This window comes from Ylistrum balloti, unplaced genomic scaffold, assembly GCF_031769215.1.
Source record: "Ylistrum balloti isolate Yb309-2 unplaced genomic scaffold, AGI_CSIRO_Ybal_v1 Utg371338, whole genome shotgun sequence".
Classification (NCBI taxonomy): Eukaryota; Metazoa; Mollusca; class Bivalvia; order Pectinida; family Pectinidae; genus Ylistrum; species Ylistrum balloti.
In genome coordinates, this window is record NW_026782711.1 from 498,931 (window position 1) to 522,859 (window position 23,929).

Sequence of the window (23,929 nt, forward strand, 5' to 3'; positions counted from 1 at the left end):
ATGGTAACACTTTTTAACAGAATTGAAAATATATATACTAATAATATACTAAGGACAAGACAGTGACTTAAGATTGATAATTCATAAACATTATGTTTCACATGTACCTTGTCTTGGAATCGAACTCACCATATGTGTCTCTAAATCGCATTGCTGAGAAACACACTTGAAAATAAAAAGGGAGTGAGTAATTTTGTTTCACAATGATAAGTAGCACAATACTTTCAACATTTTTGAAGAAAAAAACATTTGACACTTGAATTTGTTTTCTGAGGATGGAGCATTAATAATGCAAAAGTCAATAATAGTTAAAATTCAAAGATACGTGTGTGTTGATGCCAGTTTTCATGTATAAACAGGTAATTAAACGGGAACGCCTACGGAGCTAGAACTATTCAAACATTTCTAATTCTGTGAACGACATTTTTAATTCGATTGACACGTATGAAAATACTGGGTGTGTGATGCCCTGTCTTTTCAGTCATGCCTGTCTCATGTTTGGTTGGTACTGTACACCATGTACACGACAAATATCGTGATAGCGACCTCTACAGGGACAAAATGGCGTTAATTGTCGGTGTATTTTAGATATTGTATGATTTGTAGCTGTATGTAGAAGATAATATCGTGATTGTTATTGTACCGTTTTGGTGTTATCTGTGAAAACACCGATATGCATCCGAAATTGTATATCTATTTTTAAACAATGAGATTAATTTCTCCCGTGGTTCATTGCGTTTTTCTCACCGGATGACGGTCCACACGCGTTGTTGGGGTTTAGTTTCGAACTTAATTATAACCGGATGTGCCTGTGTGTAAATTATCGCGTCACGCCATGTTTATATTTCTAAGTATGTCTGGAACACATTTGGGACCTAGACGGGACCCTGGACACGTGTTAGTCATTTCAGACAGAAAATTCGGAAAGGTTCAAACGGTTTCGGACTTATCAATCGGATTGACGAGATATACCAAAGGTTATAGCAATATATTACTGTAAACATGTGACTGGATATCTATATTTATACATAAGCGCGTGCTCTAATAGATGTTTCCGAATATACACTCTAAAACGTTCATTACAAAACTGATTCTAAATTATTTCAACAAATGATTGATATATTTACAGTGATTGCTGAAGTGATTCTATTCATTGGCTCTTGTCAATTATAAATGACTTGTATTGTTATCTTAACTTTGTCATCAGAGACTGCCTGTAGTTTATCTGTCTGTTAATATATTACATGTGATACACTTTCTGATAGGTTTATACGACACGTGCGTCGAATTTAGAGATAAAATGCGTTAAAGCTACAATGTTAACATATCTGGAAATCAAACGTGTAACGTTGATCAACAACCGCTGGAGACATTGCCCTTAATGGCCAATTTAGTACGAAACGAAGTGGTGGTGATGACAGACATTTGGATATCACTAATTTTCAGTGTATGAAGATTTATGAGGTGGCTATTTGTACACGTATAATTTAGTGTCTATCCTATCGTGATTGGAACAATTTTGATACACGTAAATTGTGATGTCCATTAAACCGATATTTTTAGCATCACAATGCAAGTGTTCATTCCCTAATATATCAATATTACATCTCTTCTAATATTTATGTATTTCTAATATTTCCTACTTCTAATTTAATCTTACTGACAAATTTATTTCCACCTCTCCCTCTCCTCTTCAGCTCTATTTCCACTCCAACATCCCCGCACTACTCCCACTCCAATATCCCCGCACTGCTCCCACTCCAACATCCCCGCTCTACTCCAACTCCAACACCCCCAGCTCTACTCCCACTCCAACATCCCCGCTCTACTCCCTCTCCAACACCTCCGCTCTACTCCCACTCCAACACCCCCGCTCTACTCCCATCTAGCATCCCCGTTCTACACCCACTCCAACACCCCCGCTCTACTCCCACTCCAACATCCCCGCTCTACTCCCATCTAGCATCCCCGTTCTACACCCACTCCAACACCCCCGCTCTACTTCCACTTCAACACCCCCGTTCTACACCAACTCCAACACCCCCCGCTCTACTCCCACTAAAACACCTCCGTCCTTTCCCCACTCCTACACCTGACTCTACACCCACTCCAACATCCCCGCTCTACTCCCACTCCAACCCCCATCCCCCTACCGACTCTACACCCACTTCAACAACCCAGATCTACTCCCACTCCAATACCTCCGTTCTACTCCCACTTCAACACCCTGGCTCTACTCCCACTCCAACATCTCCCACTCTACTCCCACTCAAACATCCCCGCTCCTCTCCCATGCCAACACTTCCGTCCCATTCCCACTCCAACAACCCCCGCTCTACTCCCACTCCGACATCCCCGCTCTACTTTCACTCCAACAACCCCGCTCTACTCCCACTCCAACACCCCCGCTCTACTTTCCATCCAACATCCCTGCTCTACTCCCATTCCAACATCCCCGCTCTACTCCCACTCCAACAACCCCCGCTCTACTTTCCCTCCAACATCCCGCTCTACTCCCACTCCAACATCCCCGCTCTACTCCCACTCAAGCATCCCCGCTCTACTCCAACTCCAACATCCCCGTTCTACTCCCACTCCAGCATCCCCGCTCTACTCCCACTCCAACAACCCCCACTTTACTTTCACTCCAACAACCCCGCTCTACACCCACTCAAACATACCCGCTCTACTCCAACTCCAACATCCCCGCTCTACTCCCACTCCAACATCCCCGCTCTACTCCCGCTCTAACACCCCCACTCTGCTCCCACTCCAACATCATCGCTCTACTCCCACTCCAACATCCCCGCTCTGCTCCCACTCCAACATCCCCGCTCTACTCCCACTCCAACATCCCCACTCTACCCCCACTCCAACATCCCCGCTCTACTCCCTCTCCAACACCCCCGCTCTGCTCCCACTCCAACATCCCCGCTCTACTCCCACTCCAACATCCCGCTCTGCTCCCACTCCAACAACCCCGCTCTACTCCCACTCCAACAACCCCCGCTCTACTCCCACTCCGACATCCCCGCTCTACTTTCACTCCAACAACCCCGCTCTACTCCCACTCCAACATCCCCGCTCTACCTTTCATCCAACATGCCTGCTCTACTCCTATTCCAACATCCCCGCTCTACTCCCACTCCAACAACCCCCGCTCTACTTTCCCTCCATCATCCCGCTCTACTCCCACTTCAACATCCCCGCTCTACTCCCACTCAAACATCCCCGCTCTACTCCCACTCAAACATCCCCGCTCTACTCCCACTCAAACATCCCCGCTCTACTCCCTCTCCAACACCCCCGCTCTGCTCCCACTCCAACATCCCGCTCTACTCCCACTCCAACATCCCCGCTCTACTCCCACTCAAACATCCCCGCTCTACTCCCACTCAAACATCCCCGCTCTACTCCCACTCCAACAACCCCCGCTTTACTTTCACTCCAACAACTCCCCTCTACACCCACTCAAACATCCCCGCTCTACTCCCACTCCAACATCCCCGCTCTACTCCCCCTCCAACACCCCCGCTCTACTCCCACTCCAACATCCCCGCTCTACCCCCACTCCAACATCCCCGCTCTACTCCCACTCAAACATCCCCGCTCTACTCCCACTCCAACATCCCCGCTCTACTCCCACTCCAACATCCCGCTCTACTCCCACTCCAACAACCCCGCTCTACTCCCACTCCAACAATTACGTTCTGCTCCCACTCACAATAGCACCACATCATCAAGGACTACGTCTGATAAGAGGTTGGTGATCGTCAGATTTATGTCAGAATTGATCACTTTTGAAATAAAAAAAATCTTATGATTCATGTTCATGCTCAAACAATAGTACCACACCGTCAAGTTCTACACATGAATAAATTTTTTGAGTATAGGTCTATGTCAAGATCAGTGTTGACCTTTTAAACAAATATCTTGTGCTCGAGATGTTTCATTTACCTATCTCTAGATTTCGTTCATATTCACACCATAGCATTGCGCCGTCAAGTTTTATATTTGATTAATATCAAAAGTCAACCCTGACCCCAAGGGACGGTATATAAAACAGTCACACTTGTACCAGTATATGTTATATCTCAGGAAAGCTATACTCCTTAACACAACTATTACAAAAACATTTATTTCGTTAATAGATGTCTATATGAAAGTCCTTTTGGATATAAAAAAGCAGTACATATATATGCCTAGCTACAAATGTACCTATCGACACACTCTCGTATATTTTATCAACGTCATTTGACACTCGTTGGAACCTGCTATCTCGCAGATAAATAAGTTATTTTCATAGTTTTAATTTGTATCTGTCTGAAGACGTTCCCGCGAGGTTTTAAATAAAATATAATGAGAAAAATGATAACTTTCCCTGTTTAGCAAGCTGTATTGGGAGACAAAATCAACCTACATCATCTTAGACGTAATTTTCTAGACGATGCCGTGCGACTGGTTATATAATTTATTATGAAATAAGCAAGTCAGCGTTGGAGCTCCGATGTATAACATTGTAAAGGGATGCTTTAGTGATATCTTTGTCCATTTTCTATCATTGGTGCAAAGCTTATACATGTTTTCTTTTCCTTTTAAACGAAACAAAAATTACATGAATTAATGTATGTTTGTAAATAATACTAATACTGACATCACTATGTACAAAGAAAAAATTCTCTCTTTAAAGGCGGTAGTTGTTCATTATATTTAAATACCTTTGACCTTTGAACGACATTACACGTGCACCCCGGATTCAGGTGTATCGGAAGTGCAGGAGAAGGGCGTCGCCATGTCTATGATATTGTCAGTGTTTATGGATCCCCGAGTCCTGTCTATGATATTGTCAGTGTACATGGATCCCCGAGTCCTGTCTATGATATTGTCAGTGTACATGGATCCCCAAGTCCTGTATATGATATTGTCAGTGTACAATGATCCCCGAGTCCTGTCTATGATACTGTCCGTGTACATGGATAATTGAGTGCTGTCTATGATACTGTCAGTGAACATGGATCCCTGAGCCCTGTCTATGATATTGTCAGTGTACATGGATCCCTGTCTACGATATTGTCAGTGTACATGGAGCCCTGTCTATGATATTGTCAGTGTACATGGATCCCTGTCTATGACATTGTCAGTGTTTATGTATCCCCAAGTCCTGTATATGATATTGTCAGTGTTTATGGATCCCCGAGCCCTGTGTATGCTATTGTCACAGTACATGGATCCCCGAGCCCTGCCTATGATATTGTCAGTGTACATGGATCCCTGTCTACGATATTGTCAGTGTACATGGATCCCCGAGTCCTGTCTATGATATTGTCAGTGTACATGGATCCCCGAGTTCTGTGTATGATACTGTCAGTGTACATGGATATCCGAGTCCTGTCTATGATATTGTCAGTGTACATGGATCTCCGAGTCCTGTCTATGATATTGTCAGAGTACATGGATATCCGAGTCCTGTCTATGATATGGGTCAGTGTACAATGATCCCCGAGTCCTGTCTATGATATTGTCAGTGTACATGGATCCCCGAGTTCTGTGTATGATATTGTCAGTGTACATGGATCCCTGAGTCCTGTCTATGATATTGTCAGTGTACATGGATCCCTGTCTACGATATTGTCAGTGTACATGGATCCCCGAGTCCTGTCTATGATATTGTCAGTGTACATGGATCCCCGAGTTCTGTGTATGATATTGTCAGTGTACATGGATCCCTGAGTCCTGTCTATGATATTGTCAGTGTACATGGATCCCTGTCTACGATATTGTCAGTGTACATGGATCCCCGAGTCCTGTCTATGATATTGTCAGTGTACATGGATCCCTGAGCTCTGTCTATGATATTGTCAGTGTTTATGGATCCCCGAGCCCTGTCTATGATATTGTCAGAGTACATGGATCCCGGAGCCCTGTCTATGATATTGTCAGTGTACATGGGTCCCCGAGCCCTGTCTATGGTATTGTCAGTGTACATGGATCTCCGAGTCCTGTCTATGATATTGTCATTGTACATGGATCCCCGAGCCTTGTCTATGATATTGTCATTGTACATGTATACCCGTTCTATGTCTACGTGCCCTGTGTAGGTTATTAACAGTAAAGCTGGACCCTGAGCGACGTGTAAGATATTGACAGTGAATCTTGATTCCGTGCCCTGTGTAAGGTATTTTCAGTGAATCTTGATTCCGTGCCCTGTATAAGGTATTGATAATGAATCTTGATTCCTCGCCCAGTATAAGGTATTGACAGTGAATCTTGATTCCTCGCCCTGTATAAGGTATTGACAGTGAATCTTGATTCCGTGCCCTGTATAAGGTATTGACAGTGAATCTTGATTCCTTGCCCCGTACTAGGTATTGACAGTGAATCTTGATTACTCGCCCTGTACTAGGTATTGACAGTGAATCTTGATTACTCGCCCCGTACTAGGTATTGACAGTGAATCTTGATTCCTCGCCCTGTATAAGGTATTGACAGTGAATCTTGATTCCGTGCCCTGTATAAGGTATTGACAGTGAATCTTGATTCCTTGCCCCGTACTAGGTATTGACAGTGAATCTTGATTACTCGCCCCGTACTAGGTATTGACAGTGAATCTTGATTCCTCGCCCTGTATAAGGTATTGACAGTGAATCTTGATTCCGTGCCCTGTATAAGGTATTGACAGTGAATCTTGATTCCTTGCCCCGTACTAGGTATTGACAGTGAATCTTGATTACTCGCCCTGTACTAGGTATTGACAGTGAATCTTGATTCCTCGCCCTGTATAAGGTATTGACAGTGAATCTTGATTCCGTGCCCTGTATAAGGTATTGACAGTGAATCTTGATTCCTTGCCCCGTACTAGGTATTGACAGTGAATCTTGATTCCGTGCCCGGTATAAGGTATTGACAGTGAATCTTGATTCCGCGCCCTGTATAAGGTATTGACAGTGAATCTTGATTCCTTGCCCCGTACTAGGTATTGACAGTGAATCTTGATTCCGTGCCCGGTATAAGGTATTGACAGTGAATCTTGATTCCGTGCCCTGTATAAGGTATTGACAGTGTATCTTGATTCTTCGCCCTGTATAAGGTATTGACAGTGAATCTTGATTCCGTGCCCTGTATAATGTATTGACAGTGAATCTTGATTCCGCGCCCTGTATAAGGTATTGACAGTGAATCTTGATTCCGCGCCCTGTATAAGGTATTGACAGTGAATCTTGATTCCGTGCCCTGTATAAGGTATTGACAGTGAATCTTGATTCCTTGCCCCGTACTAGGTATTGACAGTGAATCTTGATTCCGTGCCCGGTATAAGGTATTGACAGTGAATCTTGATTCCGTGCCCTGTATAAGGTATTGACAGTGTATCTTGATTCTTCGCCCTGTATAAGGTATTGACAGTGAATCTTGATTCCTTGCCCCGTACTATGTATTGACAGTGAATCTTGATTCCGTGCCCGGTATAAGGTATTGACAGTGAATCTTGATTCCGTGCCCTGTATAAGGTATTGACAGTGTATCTTGATTCTTCGCCCTGTATAAGGTATTGACAGTGAATCTTGATTCCTTGCCCTGTATAAGGTATTGACAGTGAATCTTGATTCCGCGCCCTGTATAAGGTATTGACAGTGAATCTTGATTCCTTGCCCCGTACTAGGTATTGACAGTGTATCTTGATTCTTCGCCCTGTATAAGGTATTGACAGTGAATCTTGATTCCGTGCCCTGTATAAGGTATTGACAGTGAATCTTGATTCCGCGCCCTGTATAAGGTATTGACAGTGAATCTTGATTCCTCACCCTGTATAAGGTATTGACAGTGTATCTTGATTCCTCGCCCTGTATAAGGTATTGACAGTGTATCTTGATTCCTCGCCCTGTATAAGGTATTGACAGTGAATCTTGATTCCTTGCCCCGTACTAGGTATTGACAGTGAATCTTGATTCCGTGCCCGGTATAAGGTATTGACAGTGAATCTTGATTCCGTGCCCTGTATAAGGTATTGACAGTGTATCTTGATTCTTCGCCCTGTATAAGGTATTGACAGTGAATCTTGATTCCTCGCCCTGTATAAGGTATTGACAGTGAATCTTGATTCCTTGCCCCGTACTAGGTATTGACAGTGAATCTTGATTCCGTGCCCGGTATAAGGTATTGACAGTGAATCTTGATTCCGTGCCCGGTATAAGGTATTGACAGTGAATCTTGATTCCGTGCCCTGTATAAGGTATTGACAGTGAATCTTGATTCCTCACCCTGTATAAGGTATTGACAGTGAATCTTGATTCCTCACCCAGTATAAGGTATTGACAGTGAATCTTGATTCCTCACCCTGTATAAGGTATTGACAGTGAATCTTGATTCCGTGCCCGGTATAAGGTATTGACAGTGAATCTTGATTCCTCACCCTGTATAAGGTATTGACAGTGAATCTTGATTCCGCGCCCTGTATAAGGTATTGACAGTTAATCTTGATTCCGTGCCCTGTATAAGGTATTGACAGTGAATCTTGATTCCGCGCCCTGTATAAGGTATTGACAGTGAATCTTGATTCCTTGCCCCGTACTAGGTATTGACAGTGTATCTTGATTCTTCGCCCTGTATAAGGTATTGACAGTGAATCTTGATTCCGTGCCCTGTATAAGGTATTGACAGTGAATCTTGATTCCGTGCCCTGTATAAGGTATTGACAGTGAATCTTGATTCCTCACCCAGTATAAGGTATTGACAGTGAATCTTGATTCCGCGCCCTGTATAAGGTATTGACAGTGAATCTTGATTCCGTGCCCTGTATAAGGGATTGACAGTGAATCTTGATTCCGTGCCCTGTATAAGGTATTGACAGTGAATCTTGATTCCGTGCCCTGTATAAGGTATTGACAGTGAATCTTGATTCCGCGCCCTGTATAAGGTATTGACAGTGAATCTTGATTCCGTGCCCTGTATAAGGTATTGACAGTGAATCTTGATTCCGTGCCCTGTACTAGGTATTGGCAGCGTATCTTGATTCCTCACCCTGTATAAGGTATTGACAGTGTATCTTGATTCTTCGCCCCGTACTAGGTATTGACAGCGTATCTTGATTCTTCGCCCTGTATAAGGTATTGACAGTGAATCTTGATTCCGCGCCCTGTATAAGGTATTGACAGTGAATCTTCATTCCGTGCCCTGTACTAGGTATTGACAGCGTATCTTGATTCCTCACCCTGTATAAGGTATTGACAGTGTATCTTGATTCTTTGCCCCGTACTAGGTATTGACAGCGTATCTTGATTCTTCGCCCTGTATAAGGTATTGACAGTGAATCTTGATTCCGTGCCCTGTACTAGGTATTGACAGCGTATCTTGATTCTTCGCCCCGTACTAGGTATTGACAGTGTATCTTGATTCTTCGCCCTGTATAAGGTATTGACAATGAATCTTGATTCCTCACCCTGTATAAGGTATTGACAGTGAATCTTGATTCCTCACCCTGTATAAGGTATTGACAGTGAATCTTGATTCCGTGCCCTGTACTAGGTATTGACAGCGTATCTTGATTCCTCACCCTGTATAAGGTATTGACAGTGTATCTTGATTCTTTGCCCGTACTAGGTATTGACAGCGTATCTTGATTCTTCGCCCTGTATAAGGTATTGACAGTGAATCTTGATTCCGCGCCCTGTATAAGGTATTGACAGTGAATCTTGATTCCTCACCCTGTATAAGGTATTGACAGTGAATCTTGATTCCGTGCCCTGTATAAGGTATTGACAGTGAATCTTGATTCCTCACCCTGTATAAGGTATTGACAGTGTATCTTGATTCCTTGCCCCGTACTAGGTATTGACAGTGAATCTTGATTCCGTGCCCTGTATAAGGTATTGACAGCGTATCTTGATTCCGTGCCCTGTATAAGGTATTGACAGCGTATCTTGATTCCTCGCCCAGTATAAGGTATTGACAGTGTATCTTGATTCTTCGCCCTGTATAAGGTATTGACAGTGTATCTTGATTCCGTGCCCTGTATAAGGTATTGACAGTGTATCTTGATTCCGTGCCCTGTATAAGGTATTGACAGTGTATCTTGATTCCGTGCCCTGTATAAGGTATTGACAGTGTATCTTGATTCTTCGCCCTGTATAAGGTATTGACAGTGAATCTTGATTCCGTGCCCTGTATAAGGTATTGACAGTGAATCTTGATTCCTTGCCCCGTACTAGGTATTGACAGTGAATCTTGATTCCGTGCCCTGTATAAGGTATTGACAGTGTATCTTGATTCTTCGCCCTGTATAAGGTATTGACAGTGAATCTTGATTCCGTGCCCTGTATAATGTATTGACAGGGTATCTTGATTCCTCACCCTGTATAAGGTATTGACAGTGTATCTTGATTCTTCGCCCTGTATAAGGTATTGACAGTGAATCTTGATTCCTTGCCCCGTACTAGGTATTGACAGTGAATCTTGATTCCGTGCCCGGTATAAGGTATTGACAGTGAATCTTGATTCCGTGCTCGGTATAGGGTATGCACTAGGAATCCCCGCGTAAACGTAAATGTCGCCAAGGTAGCATATCAATAAAGCCTAATTAAGCACACAATGTGCGGCCACGTAACTTTTAGCCCTGCCTCGCCGTTTTCAAAACCTAAGCCTGTTTGCTCGATGGTAATAATTACATTGTAGATACAATAAAGACCCAGCTACATGCCATTAAACTCCACATGTGCAGACTAATATGGTCCTTATCATGGCAGACTTTTTATAAGCTCGAACATCTTGTCCTTATATCACCATTAAATGTGTTGACATTTAAACCTTTATGTCAAATATTGATTTCGTGTTTTCCGACACGATTACTATCCTGGAACTAGTTAACTTTTCTACCATAACGATTTTTCATGATTGATGACTGAATTTGTAAACAATAATATATTTATTGGTGTTGCTATCGAGAACATCTCCGATAAGACTGGGTTTTGGATAATGCACCCGGTCTTGCACACATGCAAGTATATGGTATGTCATCATGAGCCTTTGCGAATTTTAGATTATCACTAAAGTCATCGTCATAATTGCGGACAAAAATAAAAGATAAAAAAATTGTTCTTTGGTCTGCCAAGACTGATTTCACGTAAACAAATGGAACTTTTCCTCTGATGAACGTATAATTTCTTGTATCAGTGCATATTAGATCACACTAGATATCTTTTCGACGTTTGAAATCGATCAAGATTTTCCCTGTTTCTTATCACTGGAAATGGCTAGGCATTGGGCTATTTGTCACCTGGTCATGATCTCGTACACAGCGTGAACGGTGCTTCCGCCACCTACATAAAGTCCATACCGCAAAACAAACGACGCGGAATACGCCAAATGTTTCTGTGAATCGTATTCACTGTTATCTAATGATACAATACTACAAGGCGTGTTAACGAACAGACTTACATCTACATCTAGACGAAAAATGAGGACTCCTTGGAGTATAGTGTAGTCTGATATCTACCTATCCGTTTTTTGTTAGCCAATAGAATGTGAAAGTTCGTAACGCCTAAAGGGACGTACAAAACTACTATATATTGGTGAGAGGTGTGCACTTGTGTGTAGAAGTGGTGATTGTCATCAACAAATTAACTATTATGTCATTGTATGATATAAAGAACTTGCCTACGTGTATTCCGTTGGTACGTGAAGTCTTTTCATGGTAAAGATTTTCGCGAGTTTGAATACAATCTTTAAATAAAAATAATGTATATCTGATCGTGAAAGTCGTGGATTTCCTGAATTTGCGATTTCATTTCATCCTTGAAAATAAAAAAGAACATAACACCACGAAAATATACAGATACATCTCAAACCGTGTTGTCTAAGCATTACATATAGGGCATATGATTCCATTTATCCCCACCCTTCCCTTCTTTTAAAAATCAGAGAAAAGGATTTCTGATATCACATGTTAATAAGGGGATATTGGAGAATCTCAGAGAAGGCCCTTTTCTATCTCATTGCACGTGACCACGTGTCACGAAAAGTAAGTACCTTCTATTTAGAATGTTAAGGATCTGCTGACTTTATAATTAAGTAGGCATTTTCTAAAGAGACCAAATAAAGTATGCTTTCCATCCTGTCGTTCCTGCCGTATTTAACTCTATAATATATCATTAAAAGTGTTATTCGTGAATGTGTACCTTGTAAAGGAGATATTGCAGGTGGTAGGCACTGCTGGTGGACGTCAGTCCTCCGTGGTTTGCAGTACCATGTTTTAATTCATTAGACTAGTGACACGTTCAGAACATACAAATGTACATGATGATGACGATTGCTGAATATTATAACGTTTATTAAATTTTAGGTGTGGTACACCTTTTCATCCGATGTCTAACCAATTTCAACCAATTTTGATTTTCCTTGGTCGCTTCTACTGTTATAAAAAGGTCCGTAGCTTTATTTGTTACGACGAAAAAATACAAAAGACCACCTTGCCCAGTTTGACTTTCAACTTGAAGAAAAACCATGAATTCTTTGTTTGTATCAACTCTAAGTTATTAATGTTATTGATAAAAATTCTAATCGATTTTTCGCAAGCTTAAATTAAAAGAATGATTGAGTGAAATTGTAATTCATTGTCATTCATGACAAGAAAGTCATGGTCAGAAATGAATTGCCTTAACAACAGCTGATGACTTCATATTTTTGTGATGCAAGTTGTGGAACAAAATCGTCAACAATCTGGATATTTTTAATTACATGATTTATGTTTTCAGGGTAATTTGGTTCTGATGATTCATTACCTTCTTAAATACCATACCGTTGTCCATACCGGATAAAGAGCTGCCGCTATCAGAATTACATCGTATTGTCAAAATTCCTTCTCAGCATGACATTATCATTTAGAAAGTGAGATACTGGTACAGAATAATAAAAGACAAGATCACTATTGGAATTAAGGGTATAGATGTGAACCTTTTTACACAACAAATACAGAGTATGTTGGTATATATCCCCTTTTGTCTCTAACTAGTTCTACAACATTTTTGTGGTTTGCCCGTCATCGAGACTGCTTTGAGAAACAATTATAGACACCTAATTTTATCACTGCAGTTTCCTCAGTTGCGCCAAAAATCAGAATGAGCTCAATGTTGCCTTCTTTTCTCCTGATATGTAGATAAAATGTTAATTGTACAATCTCATGGTCACGTGTGTATGTACTATTTATAGCATAAGTTACCTGACATTCTGAAATTCAATCCAATATTTCGTTTTCGCGGTTATGGAGATTATGTCCAAAAGTGATACCTGTATTTAAAGTGAAAAAAGACAAGGGACATTTATCACGTTTTGGTCACAAACGATCGCTTAAAATGTTGCAAAATGTTGCTGAACTATCGATAGTTTCATAGACATACTAATATCGTATACATATACAAAACAACAAGAAAATACCAACATAATACAAAATCTTAATACAACTTGACCATACTGATGAAATACATTAAAAAAGATCAACACAGATACCCTTTAAGAAAAGTACAGCGGATGGATAAGTAGATAAGACGTTTCGGACACACGATAGATTATATTCAAAATCCTGAAGTGATGTGGTATAAGTCATCAACTGATAATTGTATGAAATCTTAATTGTACTTAAATTACTGGAAAGAAGATGTCTGGATTCGTACAAGAAACGCGTTAATAGGAAGGATATCTGACCTACTAACCTATTTAACTAGTTACCTAACCTATTTAAATCGTTATAAAGTTCAACTTGCTCATGAAATCTGAAAGACTTTGTGAATGCAACAAGATAATTTCTTACCATGATGATATCGATTATAACAAATCCTCCTTTTATCAATAAATCCTATTGTTCATTGGTTGGATGGTTGGCCACAGGTTTTCCGTCTGACTCGTCCTATCTCTAGGTGTTGTCTCACCGAGAAAGTTCAAGAAGTGTCCAGTATATTGCCATGTAGATATTACTGTACTGCTGGTATTGTCGAGAAGGACAAGTTTCGCTTTTTTCGAGGACAGAATTACGAAAAACAAAAAACTGTACTTTAAAAATGAACTTAAAAGTTTGATACCTTCGTTGAAAAAACATCTTATTTTTTGCATCAAACATTTAGTAAAACTGAATTAAAATAAGTTTAATTCATCAACATTACAAACATAACAGTATTATTTTACTTTGTATGGCAAAGGAGAATAAGATGATGCGAAACGAATTCTTATATGACCGCAAAAACTGGACCTGTTCTACATTACTTACCTACTTCTCAAATGGGATTATGCTCGATCGTTTTATAACGAGAAAATTATATTTTCTGTTTTCAGTAACTATGTATAGATAGCAATCAGTTTTAGAAACACAGCTAAACCGTTAAGGATTAAAATCAAAACAAAAGAAACCATCAGAACACCTAAATTCCTTAGAATTTTCCAGAAAAAGTGCAAAATAAATAAAACGAATGAAGATGAACCTTCCTTTAGAACAATGGTAAGACAAAGGTAAAACAGATATCTTTTATATATAATTATGTATCATTACACGTTATCTATAGTAAATCATATTATCTAAATATATTTTCTATTTAAAGTACATGCAAACGATAATTTTTCACAATAGTGACCTCAGAATTTGTCTAGATATTGCCTTCCTGGTCAATGTCTTTCAACATACCACTCAACACTGTCGTAAACAGAACCGCGAACTTAACACGAAAACCTTGTTTAAAAAACACGATAAGATACATGCATTCTAAAAATCAATCAAATTTCTGTACTGATAAAGTACATTAAGCCAGGTGACTAAGTTCATGTCCGATCTTATGACGTTTTGCTCTTGTTCTGCACGATCGCACAAAATACTTGTAGAACATACCGTAGATTGAATGATTATAATTGTGTGTCCTTTACTGCTTCGCTTCAGGTATTAAACTTAGGAAATGAGCATACGTTCAAAAGGCTATGAGTAACGTATTAAATGAGGTGAATAAAGGACTGAACATTCGACGTTGACTGTTAAATCAAAAAGAGAAAAGAAAATAACTATACAAGGATCCAAAGCTAGTATCCAGAAATTTTTTTACGTATGGATTTTCGTAGGGTTCAGATAGTAACGATTATTTCGCCAGGTAAAGGCGACATTATATGATTGAGCTGTTTCGTCATTCTAGGACTCATCAGTGAAGCTTCATGATATAGCTGTTTCGTCCTTCTAGGACACATCAATGATGCTTCATCATACAACAGTTTCGTCATTCTATGACTCATCAATGATGCTTCGTCATACAACTGTTTCGTCATTCTAGGGCACATCAATGATGCTTCATCATACAACTATTTTGTCATTCTAGGACACATCAATGATGCTTCATCATACAACAGTTTCGTCCTTCTAGGACTCATCAATGATGCTTCGTCATACAACTGTTTCGTCCTTCTAGGGCACATCAATGATGCTTCAATAAACAACTGTTTCGTCCTTCTAGGGCACATCAATGATGTTTTGTGGTGACTCCATTATTATAATATACATAGATATCACCAGAGAAAGATGAAAATTCAAAGACGTCTGTTGTTTCTTTACTTCTGTCAGACAATATAGGTCAGTTGATAGAATCGTTCAGAGTCGTTTCTATTTCAGATGCTTTATTTGTGATTAGTTCGCACAAATGGTTTCCTGTTCCTAGCCACATATTACTCGATCGTGATGACAAAGACATTCCTACTCTCTAGAACACCGCAATAGTTTATCGTTCGAGTATAATGTCAACCAGCAATGAAAACCCTGGCAGAAACGAGCCTGAAGGTTCTTCTGTCATTCAAAGGAAACTATTGACAATACAATAAACACATTTTTCAAATTTGTCTTTGTGCCTGAAGCAAGACATGAACTAAAAGAGACGGGGTCCTTGAAACAATAAACGACAGATTAGGTTTTAGTTTAAAAATGCATCTAGAAATTTTATTATTTTCTTATGTTTTGGAAGGTAATAAGAACATCACCATTAGATTGTAGGTTATTGACAGAAGCGGCTGTAGGTGCGTGTTTGTGAGAGAGGATTACAATTTTTACCTTCGTACTTGTATGTGATATTGTACATTGTTGTATAGCGTTTGAAATTGAGTTAACCTTTGCTTTAAATACGTTGAACTCCGCCTCGGTTAATGATTTTATGTGACATTCAGTTTCATTATACCTGTGCGTATTACACGGAAAGGTTGAGGGGTCGATGTTCCTGCATACATGAGATAGTACAGTTATACTACAATAAAAGTGCCATATCATAAAATTTGTCGAAGTTTTTGAGCATTTTAAAACCATGTAACATTTGGTCTTTTCAGTTACTGGTCAAATCCAGATTACTTTGAAGATGAGCATGCGCGGGATAAAAACACGTGACTGACGTCATTGAATTTTTTAACATTGGCACTTGTGGATGACCAGGAAGTACAGCGATAACGCACACGCTTTTCACCTCAGCGACCAAAGTTCAATTCCCAGATAGGATATGACAGAGAATGTAGTCACCTGCCCGATTACGAGGGTTTTCCATGGAAGATCTAATATCCTCCCACCTTAAGATCCCTCGCGAGTTTCTATACAGACAATGATAAATGTAAGCTGACATTTTGTTTCGTGGTATTTCAAGTTTATAAAAGTCGACACACTGTACGGTCCTACGAAACGGAGCTCTAGTGTCGGAAGTCAACAGCCCGACTTCGGAACAATTCAAAGTATAAAAACAGTTCTATTATTTGGGTTTGTTTCAGAAACAAAATTTTAACTCTGATCAGCAACAGCAAATAAATATCCTTACATTTACAAACTCCATCAATATCAGAAAGCGTTTTACGCACTTACTTCTTACACAGTCGTTTTCTCTGCGAATCGGATTCTGAAACACTGCCTTGATAAGGTTTCCTGTATTCATAACCTTTCTGTATGATATGCTAGACTCGCAAACGTTGGAAATGATATAAAAGATATTGCAGACGACTTTTTTTCCTACGTAAAGTGACTTGAAAGTTTTTCTGAACATCGTCAATAATATCGGTATCATGTCGCATATCTGTTTATCAAATTAAAAATACTGTAAGCAATGCTATAATTATCTCTTCCTTTATTATTGTGTGCCTATTGGTTTGTTTGTCTTTCTTTGTTTTAGGTCATCTCACCTGAAGGGTTAAGATAGCCTGCTGCTTTTCCTTAAAAACATTCCTAATTGACGTCTCGGCAGGTTTCAGACAAATTTGGTTTGAAACATCAGCGGGAGAATCATTTCTTATATCCAGAAAATGTATTCAACCCCTAAGGACCCAAAAGGAAGTTATGCCATGTTTTGCTTCAAAACGCTACTCTGCGTTAATGCTTGAAGGGATTGCATTCAAATTGTGTTTAGGACATCATAAGGGATGGGCGATTAAAACTTAAAATCAGAAAGTTGATTTGACCACTTTGGGACTTAGAACCTGGACGCCAAAGGAGGAAGTTAACAATAGTTTGCTTTTAAATACTACACCTCCTTAATACTTGAGTAGATTTCAACCAAATTTGGTGCTAAACATTGAGGGAGGGTAATCTTTTCTAAAATTCAGAAGGTTTATTGGACCTGTAGGGACTAAGGGCGGTGTCCTTAAAGAGGAAGTTTGGCAATATTTGGCTTCAAAACGCTAGTTTTTCTTGATTCCTGGGTAGATTTCACGGATATTTTGTCTGAAAGATTATAAAGGGAGTGGCAATGATATCAAACGTGTATGAAGTGATCCTGGTATTGTAATGACCAAATTTTCCTTTTCGGTATGGTCCAAAATCCAACATAAGTCATCTTGAATAAATAGTCAGAATTACTTCCCCTGTTTCATTTATATAATTGAGAAACACATTTTGAATTAAAGTTGCTAAGGGAAAAAAACAAACAGATGTTTTGTTGTTATTTTTCAGTCTGATCAAACTTCAACATGGTAACCACAATAGTCAGTTTATAGCATTCTGTGAGTCCATTCTGTTTAATTTTTAATTATTTTTTTTATTTTAATTACTTTGAACATTCCCGCAACATGATAATGAATTGAACTAACAAACCCGCACGTGTCTGGGAGATTCAGCGGAAAAGTCGGGAACTGTCCAGACAGGCTATGTCTTATCTTATTACTATGGTCAAGCAAGACGTAAATGTGAGAGAGATAAGGGCGATATCTACCAAATTCGACTTCGTCACCTACGGAATATCACCATTCGGATGGCTTCTAAACCTACTGGGACTCAACCTCACCTTCGTCACCTCTACAGGAATATTGACATTCTGAACATTTCTAACATTGTTTTGACAATCGTCGTCATCTTCTTTAATCCTTCATCTAGAATACTTTCTCACTTTCTAGGGACAGGACTCGCACGTCAAATATTTGACAGAAATATAGCACATCCGGATAACAGTCTAGTTTAAGCTGATCAGTATTTATGTAAACATATTGACATCGATATGCAGGTATTCGCGTTGTGATTATTTTTAATACGTTTTAGTAGTCTGAATTGAGTAAGACATTTTAATATGTTTTTAGGTATTAGAAATAGGGACGTGAAACCTTTTACACGTGCCCTTTCAAGCGTGATCTATAATGTCTGCAATCTGACAAGAGCTGACGACAAAATCACAGAAAGCCTGTTAAATTAGCACCTCTATTCTTATATTGATATACTAAAGGATTTAAGCAACATTGACCTGACAGCTATCAGGAGAGATGCAGGTTTCGTTGATTGTGGGTAAAATCACCAGCGTCATTAAGACGTCATTGGAAAATTTCGTTTGTTGTTCGTTATAAAAACAAGAAAATAAGGATATCTTACATACAAAATGTAACCCAACATATTAATTCAGACTGTCAATCGATGAAATAAGGGCACATTTTTACAAAGGAAATATCTATGCTAGTACTATTGAAAATGTACAAGGACAATAAGACCATGGGTTCCAGACAGGAGAGCGGTTTCTGCCTAATCGACGCACACGACTTGACTTGTAGATACGTTTTCAAAGGAGGACAGGGTTAATTGCTAATTTTTCCAAGTTTTGAGTTCAAATTACCATCTTTGATGTTTCTACTAACACATCTCGATATCACTTAGAAGTGTGAACTAGTTTCCTTCATAATGCAGTGATCATATTCAAAATCGACTTGTTAGACCAGTTGGTACATAGGTACGTACAAGTAGACGTTTTGATGCATATTATTATGTAGATGAATTTACATTTGGATTTTTGAATCGAACACATTCCGGCAAAGTGTGTTTTCCGCGGTGTCCTCGACACTGAACTCCATATATGTATTCTTTTGCTGGTTTGAGAAATATGCTGTACTCTTGTAGCAAAGTGTGGTCGTATATAAAACCTAAAACGGGACCTTTTTCAAAACAAATGCTCCTCTAGAGACGAAACAGTGGAATTAAAATAACCTTCTCTGTCTGTTGTCATTTTGTGTTCTGCACAGTGAGAGCACTGCACGAGTTGTACCATGATATTTTAATAAACTAAAATGTGTGTCTGTATCTCTGTCTCCCTCTCCGGATTCCACGCCATCGCGTTCTTATTGCAACAAAGATTTTATGTTAGATTCATAATTATATGATTTCCCCATTAACACACTCGATGACCCTATTATCAAAAACTCAAAATCAAATTTCCTCCGGCTTAACCAAACAAAAATACTGTCGTTATCGCCATATGAAAAGAGTAATCTGAAATCAAAACATGAACTGTCCATGTTGTTCAATCTCCATTTCCGAGTTGAAACCTGATTAGACGTCTAAATTGTTGATGAATTAGAAATAAAAATTGCTCTCCTTTGGTGGCAAAGGATAATTAACAATAGGATGATGACAGCACCAAGGTCAAGGTCAAATCCATTAGCTGTACTGTCTTTATAGCTTGAACACTGTTTTACTAGGAATTTAAGATTGATGTTTGATGTTAGATTAAATTCATAGAAATAATTAAATGTTTGATATGTTGAAACATGTTGTGTTTATATAAGGATCGTACAAAGATTGTACAACAGATATGTGTAGTAACTTTCAATTAATGCAAATTCATAGATAGATACCGTAAAGCCAAATTATCAATTATCTTTATACAGCTGTTTCATCCTTTTAGAGCTCGTCAATAATATTTGGGATCTAAAGTCACAAGTTATCGAGGTATAGCAATGGTACGCGAGTAAACTTTATTGTATTTTGATATATCACAGAATTATAAATACGCTGAATGAGTGTGTCACTTCTCTCTGTGATTTCTGTGATTTTAACAGCACTCGTTAGTCATTTCAGTCTAATTACCTTGATATCATTGACAAATGACATTGTAATTCTCTGCCAGTGCGCTGTCCTCTCCTAATATCGTCAGAATGTAGTCACGTTAATCCTTATATGGTGATCGTGATAAGACCTCCCGTACTAGTCGGTAATACTATAGAGGTATGTATGATGATCTGTTTAATATCATCGTTCATATCTACAATCAATCAGCTATCTGTGACATCAAAATCAGGCTGCAACATATCTAGCATATTCAATAGAAATGGGGACTATATTTAAAGCATATTTCTTGCCTCTAAGATTTCGATGACACTAGTACTCTTGCCTACAGATTTTGCATCTGTTTGAAAGGACGAAGTAGTATGGTTATCAACACACTAATCAGAGGTCAAATCTAAAACATGGTTCTAAAATGCACTGGCCATGCTCACTATATTTACTTTTCATCCGTGTTTAGGAACGTTAAAGAACAAGTGATATTGAAATAGATATTGTGGTATTCTTATAAATATTATGAAGCAAAACAAAGACATTAGGAATAAGTCGTGATCATTAAAAAATAAAAAAAATCGGCATTGGCATGCGTGATTATATACTGCTTTGTCATGCAAGAAGTCACGTGACTTTAAGTCCGAAGCTATAAAGCGACCATATAAAAATCAGAAAAGTGTGTAATTTAATCAAACATTAATTTAAAAATATTTGATTTACTTGAGAAGCATTATGTGTAAATCAAACGGAAGTTGGACGCCATTGTCCTCTTAACACTGAAGGTATGGCGATGTGTCGTCTGCTCCTAATTAAAACAGCAATGCATCATTGGTCGGCATTGACTTTCTTCTAATAAGTGTTGTTGCACATACACTTGTGTTCTGGTGCGTCGTACTCGTTGTATGGGGATAGATGTTAAGACTTGTCGTGATATCCCACAATCACTGTTTCTGACAAAGTCAATATAAACACATTTTAACTTTTAATTGGTCTTTTGTCTATGATTAACAACGAGACATGTAGATAACCGGCGCCATTGAGCCCACTTTTAAAACCGAAAACCAGCATTAGTTAGGCGATCAGTTATCTCAAATAACGAGAAAAATGAAAAATACATTTTATTCAAATGAATATCAGCTACTGTGGTATAGCGTGGTTTTTTTGTTTTTGTTTTTTGTTTTTTGTTGTTTTTTTTTTGCCAAGAAAGCACACATTTATCTGATACATGATGATACATTTGTTTCCTGTTATCATTTTAAACACATTCGTCAATTATTCAAATTTGAATTAAACGAAATTCATAACACCAGATATCAGCTCCATTAACAAAATTGAAAAAATGAGATATCTTTGGTAATACTTTAGGATGGTAAACTTATCGCAATTGAACACTGCTATGGGTTACAAAATGCATGACAAAACATCTCTCATAATTCTCCAGTAATGTAACACTTTGAAAGAAGTTTAAATAATTCCAGATATTATATAAGTGAATAATAAATTTCAGTAAATTCAGGAAGACAACAGGATGCACTAAGAAAAACAATAATCATTACAATATCTATTACTAAATAAACATTTATTTATCTATTTCTAAAATAAATTCTTACGAAACATACTACTTTGCTATCTATTTATCGTGGTAACTGTCCACGAAGGAAAAGAGGAAAATATCTTTTTTTCAAATATTTTGATTGGGTGATAAGTATTCATAGTTGATTTAACTTAAGGCTGAACTATCTTTTTAAAAATTGCTCTGAATAAGATGGAAATTTAATTCTGATATATTTGAATATTCAAGATTCATTTATCATGAAAGTTTCGTTTTTTATCTAAAAAAAAAAAGTTGACAGTGAACACATCCAAATGACGAGAAAGTTTAAAAAAAGAGGGGCCGCTCCCGAATTACGTACATAAAGTTGTAACCATACAGTGAATTTTGCTTCATAATTGTAAAAACATGTATTCAATAATTTAATTATACCAGCACACTGTACCTGTGTATGAAAAGATAATTCAATAGGATAATAAACTTATACTGTGCTGTACGTCTGTAATACAGTACTACATAAATGTTACTATATATGACTCTCTTATTCATCTAAATTGTTAATGATTATATAGCTATTGTCTTGACGGAGACAGATGCAATTTGAGATATATAGATATATATCTATTCAATTTGGGAAAAAATCTACAAAAAAAAATACAATTAATTTTTTTCCTTTCTTACAATTACATTGTTGGAATATCAGATAATAAATGGAGGTGAATGTAGACTTTGCTAATTCACCTAAATATATCCATATTTAGAATCTGGCTTAAAAAGACGGCGTAGGACGTTCTTAGTTGTACGTGCATAGTACGGACGTTAGGGCGTTGTTCAGGGTGATATAAGATAAACGACAAAAGACCATCGTTGGGGCACATTTTGGACTGTTGTAAGCATAAAATAAGCTAAAACATTACCCGAGATTTCCATCACTGCACTCACCAAAAGCATCATAGATAGAAAGCGCTTAACAGACGCCAGTACCTCTAGCTAGGCTCGAGTTTCAATTTGGTTTTAATATCATCGCCAAAATTAATTTGACGTCATCTGCATATTTTAGACAATTAAAATTTATTCCTGAATTCAAAACCAATGACAATATTTTTATAAAAGTAAAAAAGAAGGATGTGTTGAAAATACCTGTAAGAACAATGTGTTTACATTGTGTTGAGGCTTTGATGAAATAAATATTTTAGGCCAAGAATTAACAAGTGGGGCCTAACATGCTACTTTATAAAATATGAAGCATAAACGCTGCGCATGCGCAATTATTGAATGCTTTTATAGAGAACAAAATCGAACAACAAGTTCTTGTAAAACATTTCCAAACAGAAAGCATCCAGACACTTGTAATCCGATGACGGCTTTGGCGTTGCCAAAAACCATTTAACATAACGGATCTGGAATATGTTTTGGGTCCTCCACTTTCAACAACATGGCCAGAAATCCTAGGCATGTGTTAGTATACAGTTCATCAATCAGAGGTGAATTTCAGACTTAACTCTGACAGATAATGAAATTATCCAGATTCAATATACAGCATCTCCATTCCAGTCGCTTTGCTTCTCTACACGCCTCTAGTGCGTTTATCATATCGGGCGTATGAATATTTCATCGGTGTTTTAGTTGTGTCATTCCGCGTTCCATAGGGACATTTCACTGGCTAATGAAACAACATTGCGGACTTTCAAACCGCTTGTTGTACTACTTTACCTAATTTTATTTAAAATACGTTACTGCGTTACATTTGCGACCTTTTGATGTCAGCTTTACAAGCAATCAGAGCAAATTAACGTTTCATCCATCACATGGAATCCGGTTTTCTCTATCAGAAATGAGGCAAATTTTACATATGATAAATTATTTATACACCAAATTTAACACAATTTGGAAAAATTTGGATTTTCATTCTTACCCAAGCAAAATTAAACAAAATTGAAGCAAGAAAATTTAGTTTAGAGCACGTTATGTGAGTTTCTGATTTAAGCATTATGTTGACATTAATTGTGAAAGATGCTACTGCTTCCGGATATCGAAGCATGCAATCAATGTTGTTTTCTTAATTAGAAAAGCCCTAAGGAGGAGTTAGA

The 23,929-nt window shown here is 38.5% G+C and overlaps 2 protein-coding genes across 9 annotated transcripts in view; both read left to right on the plus strand.

The window, feature by feature from the left end:
• The window catches only part of LOC132562096 (protein amalgam-like), a 414,615-nt gene that overhangs the window by 157,761 nt on the left and 232,925 nt on the right, over nucleotides 1-23,929 (plus strand). The window lies entirely within an intron of this gene.
• LOC132562082 (uncharacterized) lies at nucleotides 3,103-3,729 on the plus strand. The gene has a single exon (XM_060226811.1). It carries the CDS (start codon nucleotides 3,103-3,105, stop codon nucleotides 3,727-3,729), a length of 627 nt encoding a protein of 208 aa, XP_060082794.1.

Bases quoted from the DNA above. Each gene is read 5' to 3' on its own strand.
- LOC132562082 (XM_060226811.1), top strand. From the start codon at position 3,103: ATGCCTGCTCTACTCCTATTCCAACATCCCCGCTCTACTCCCACTCCA.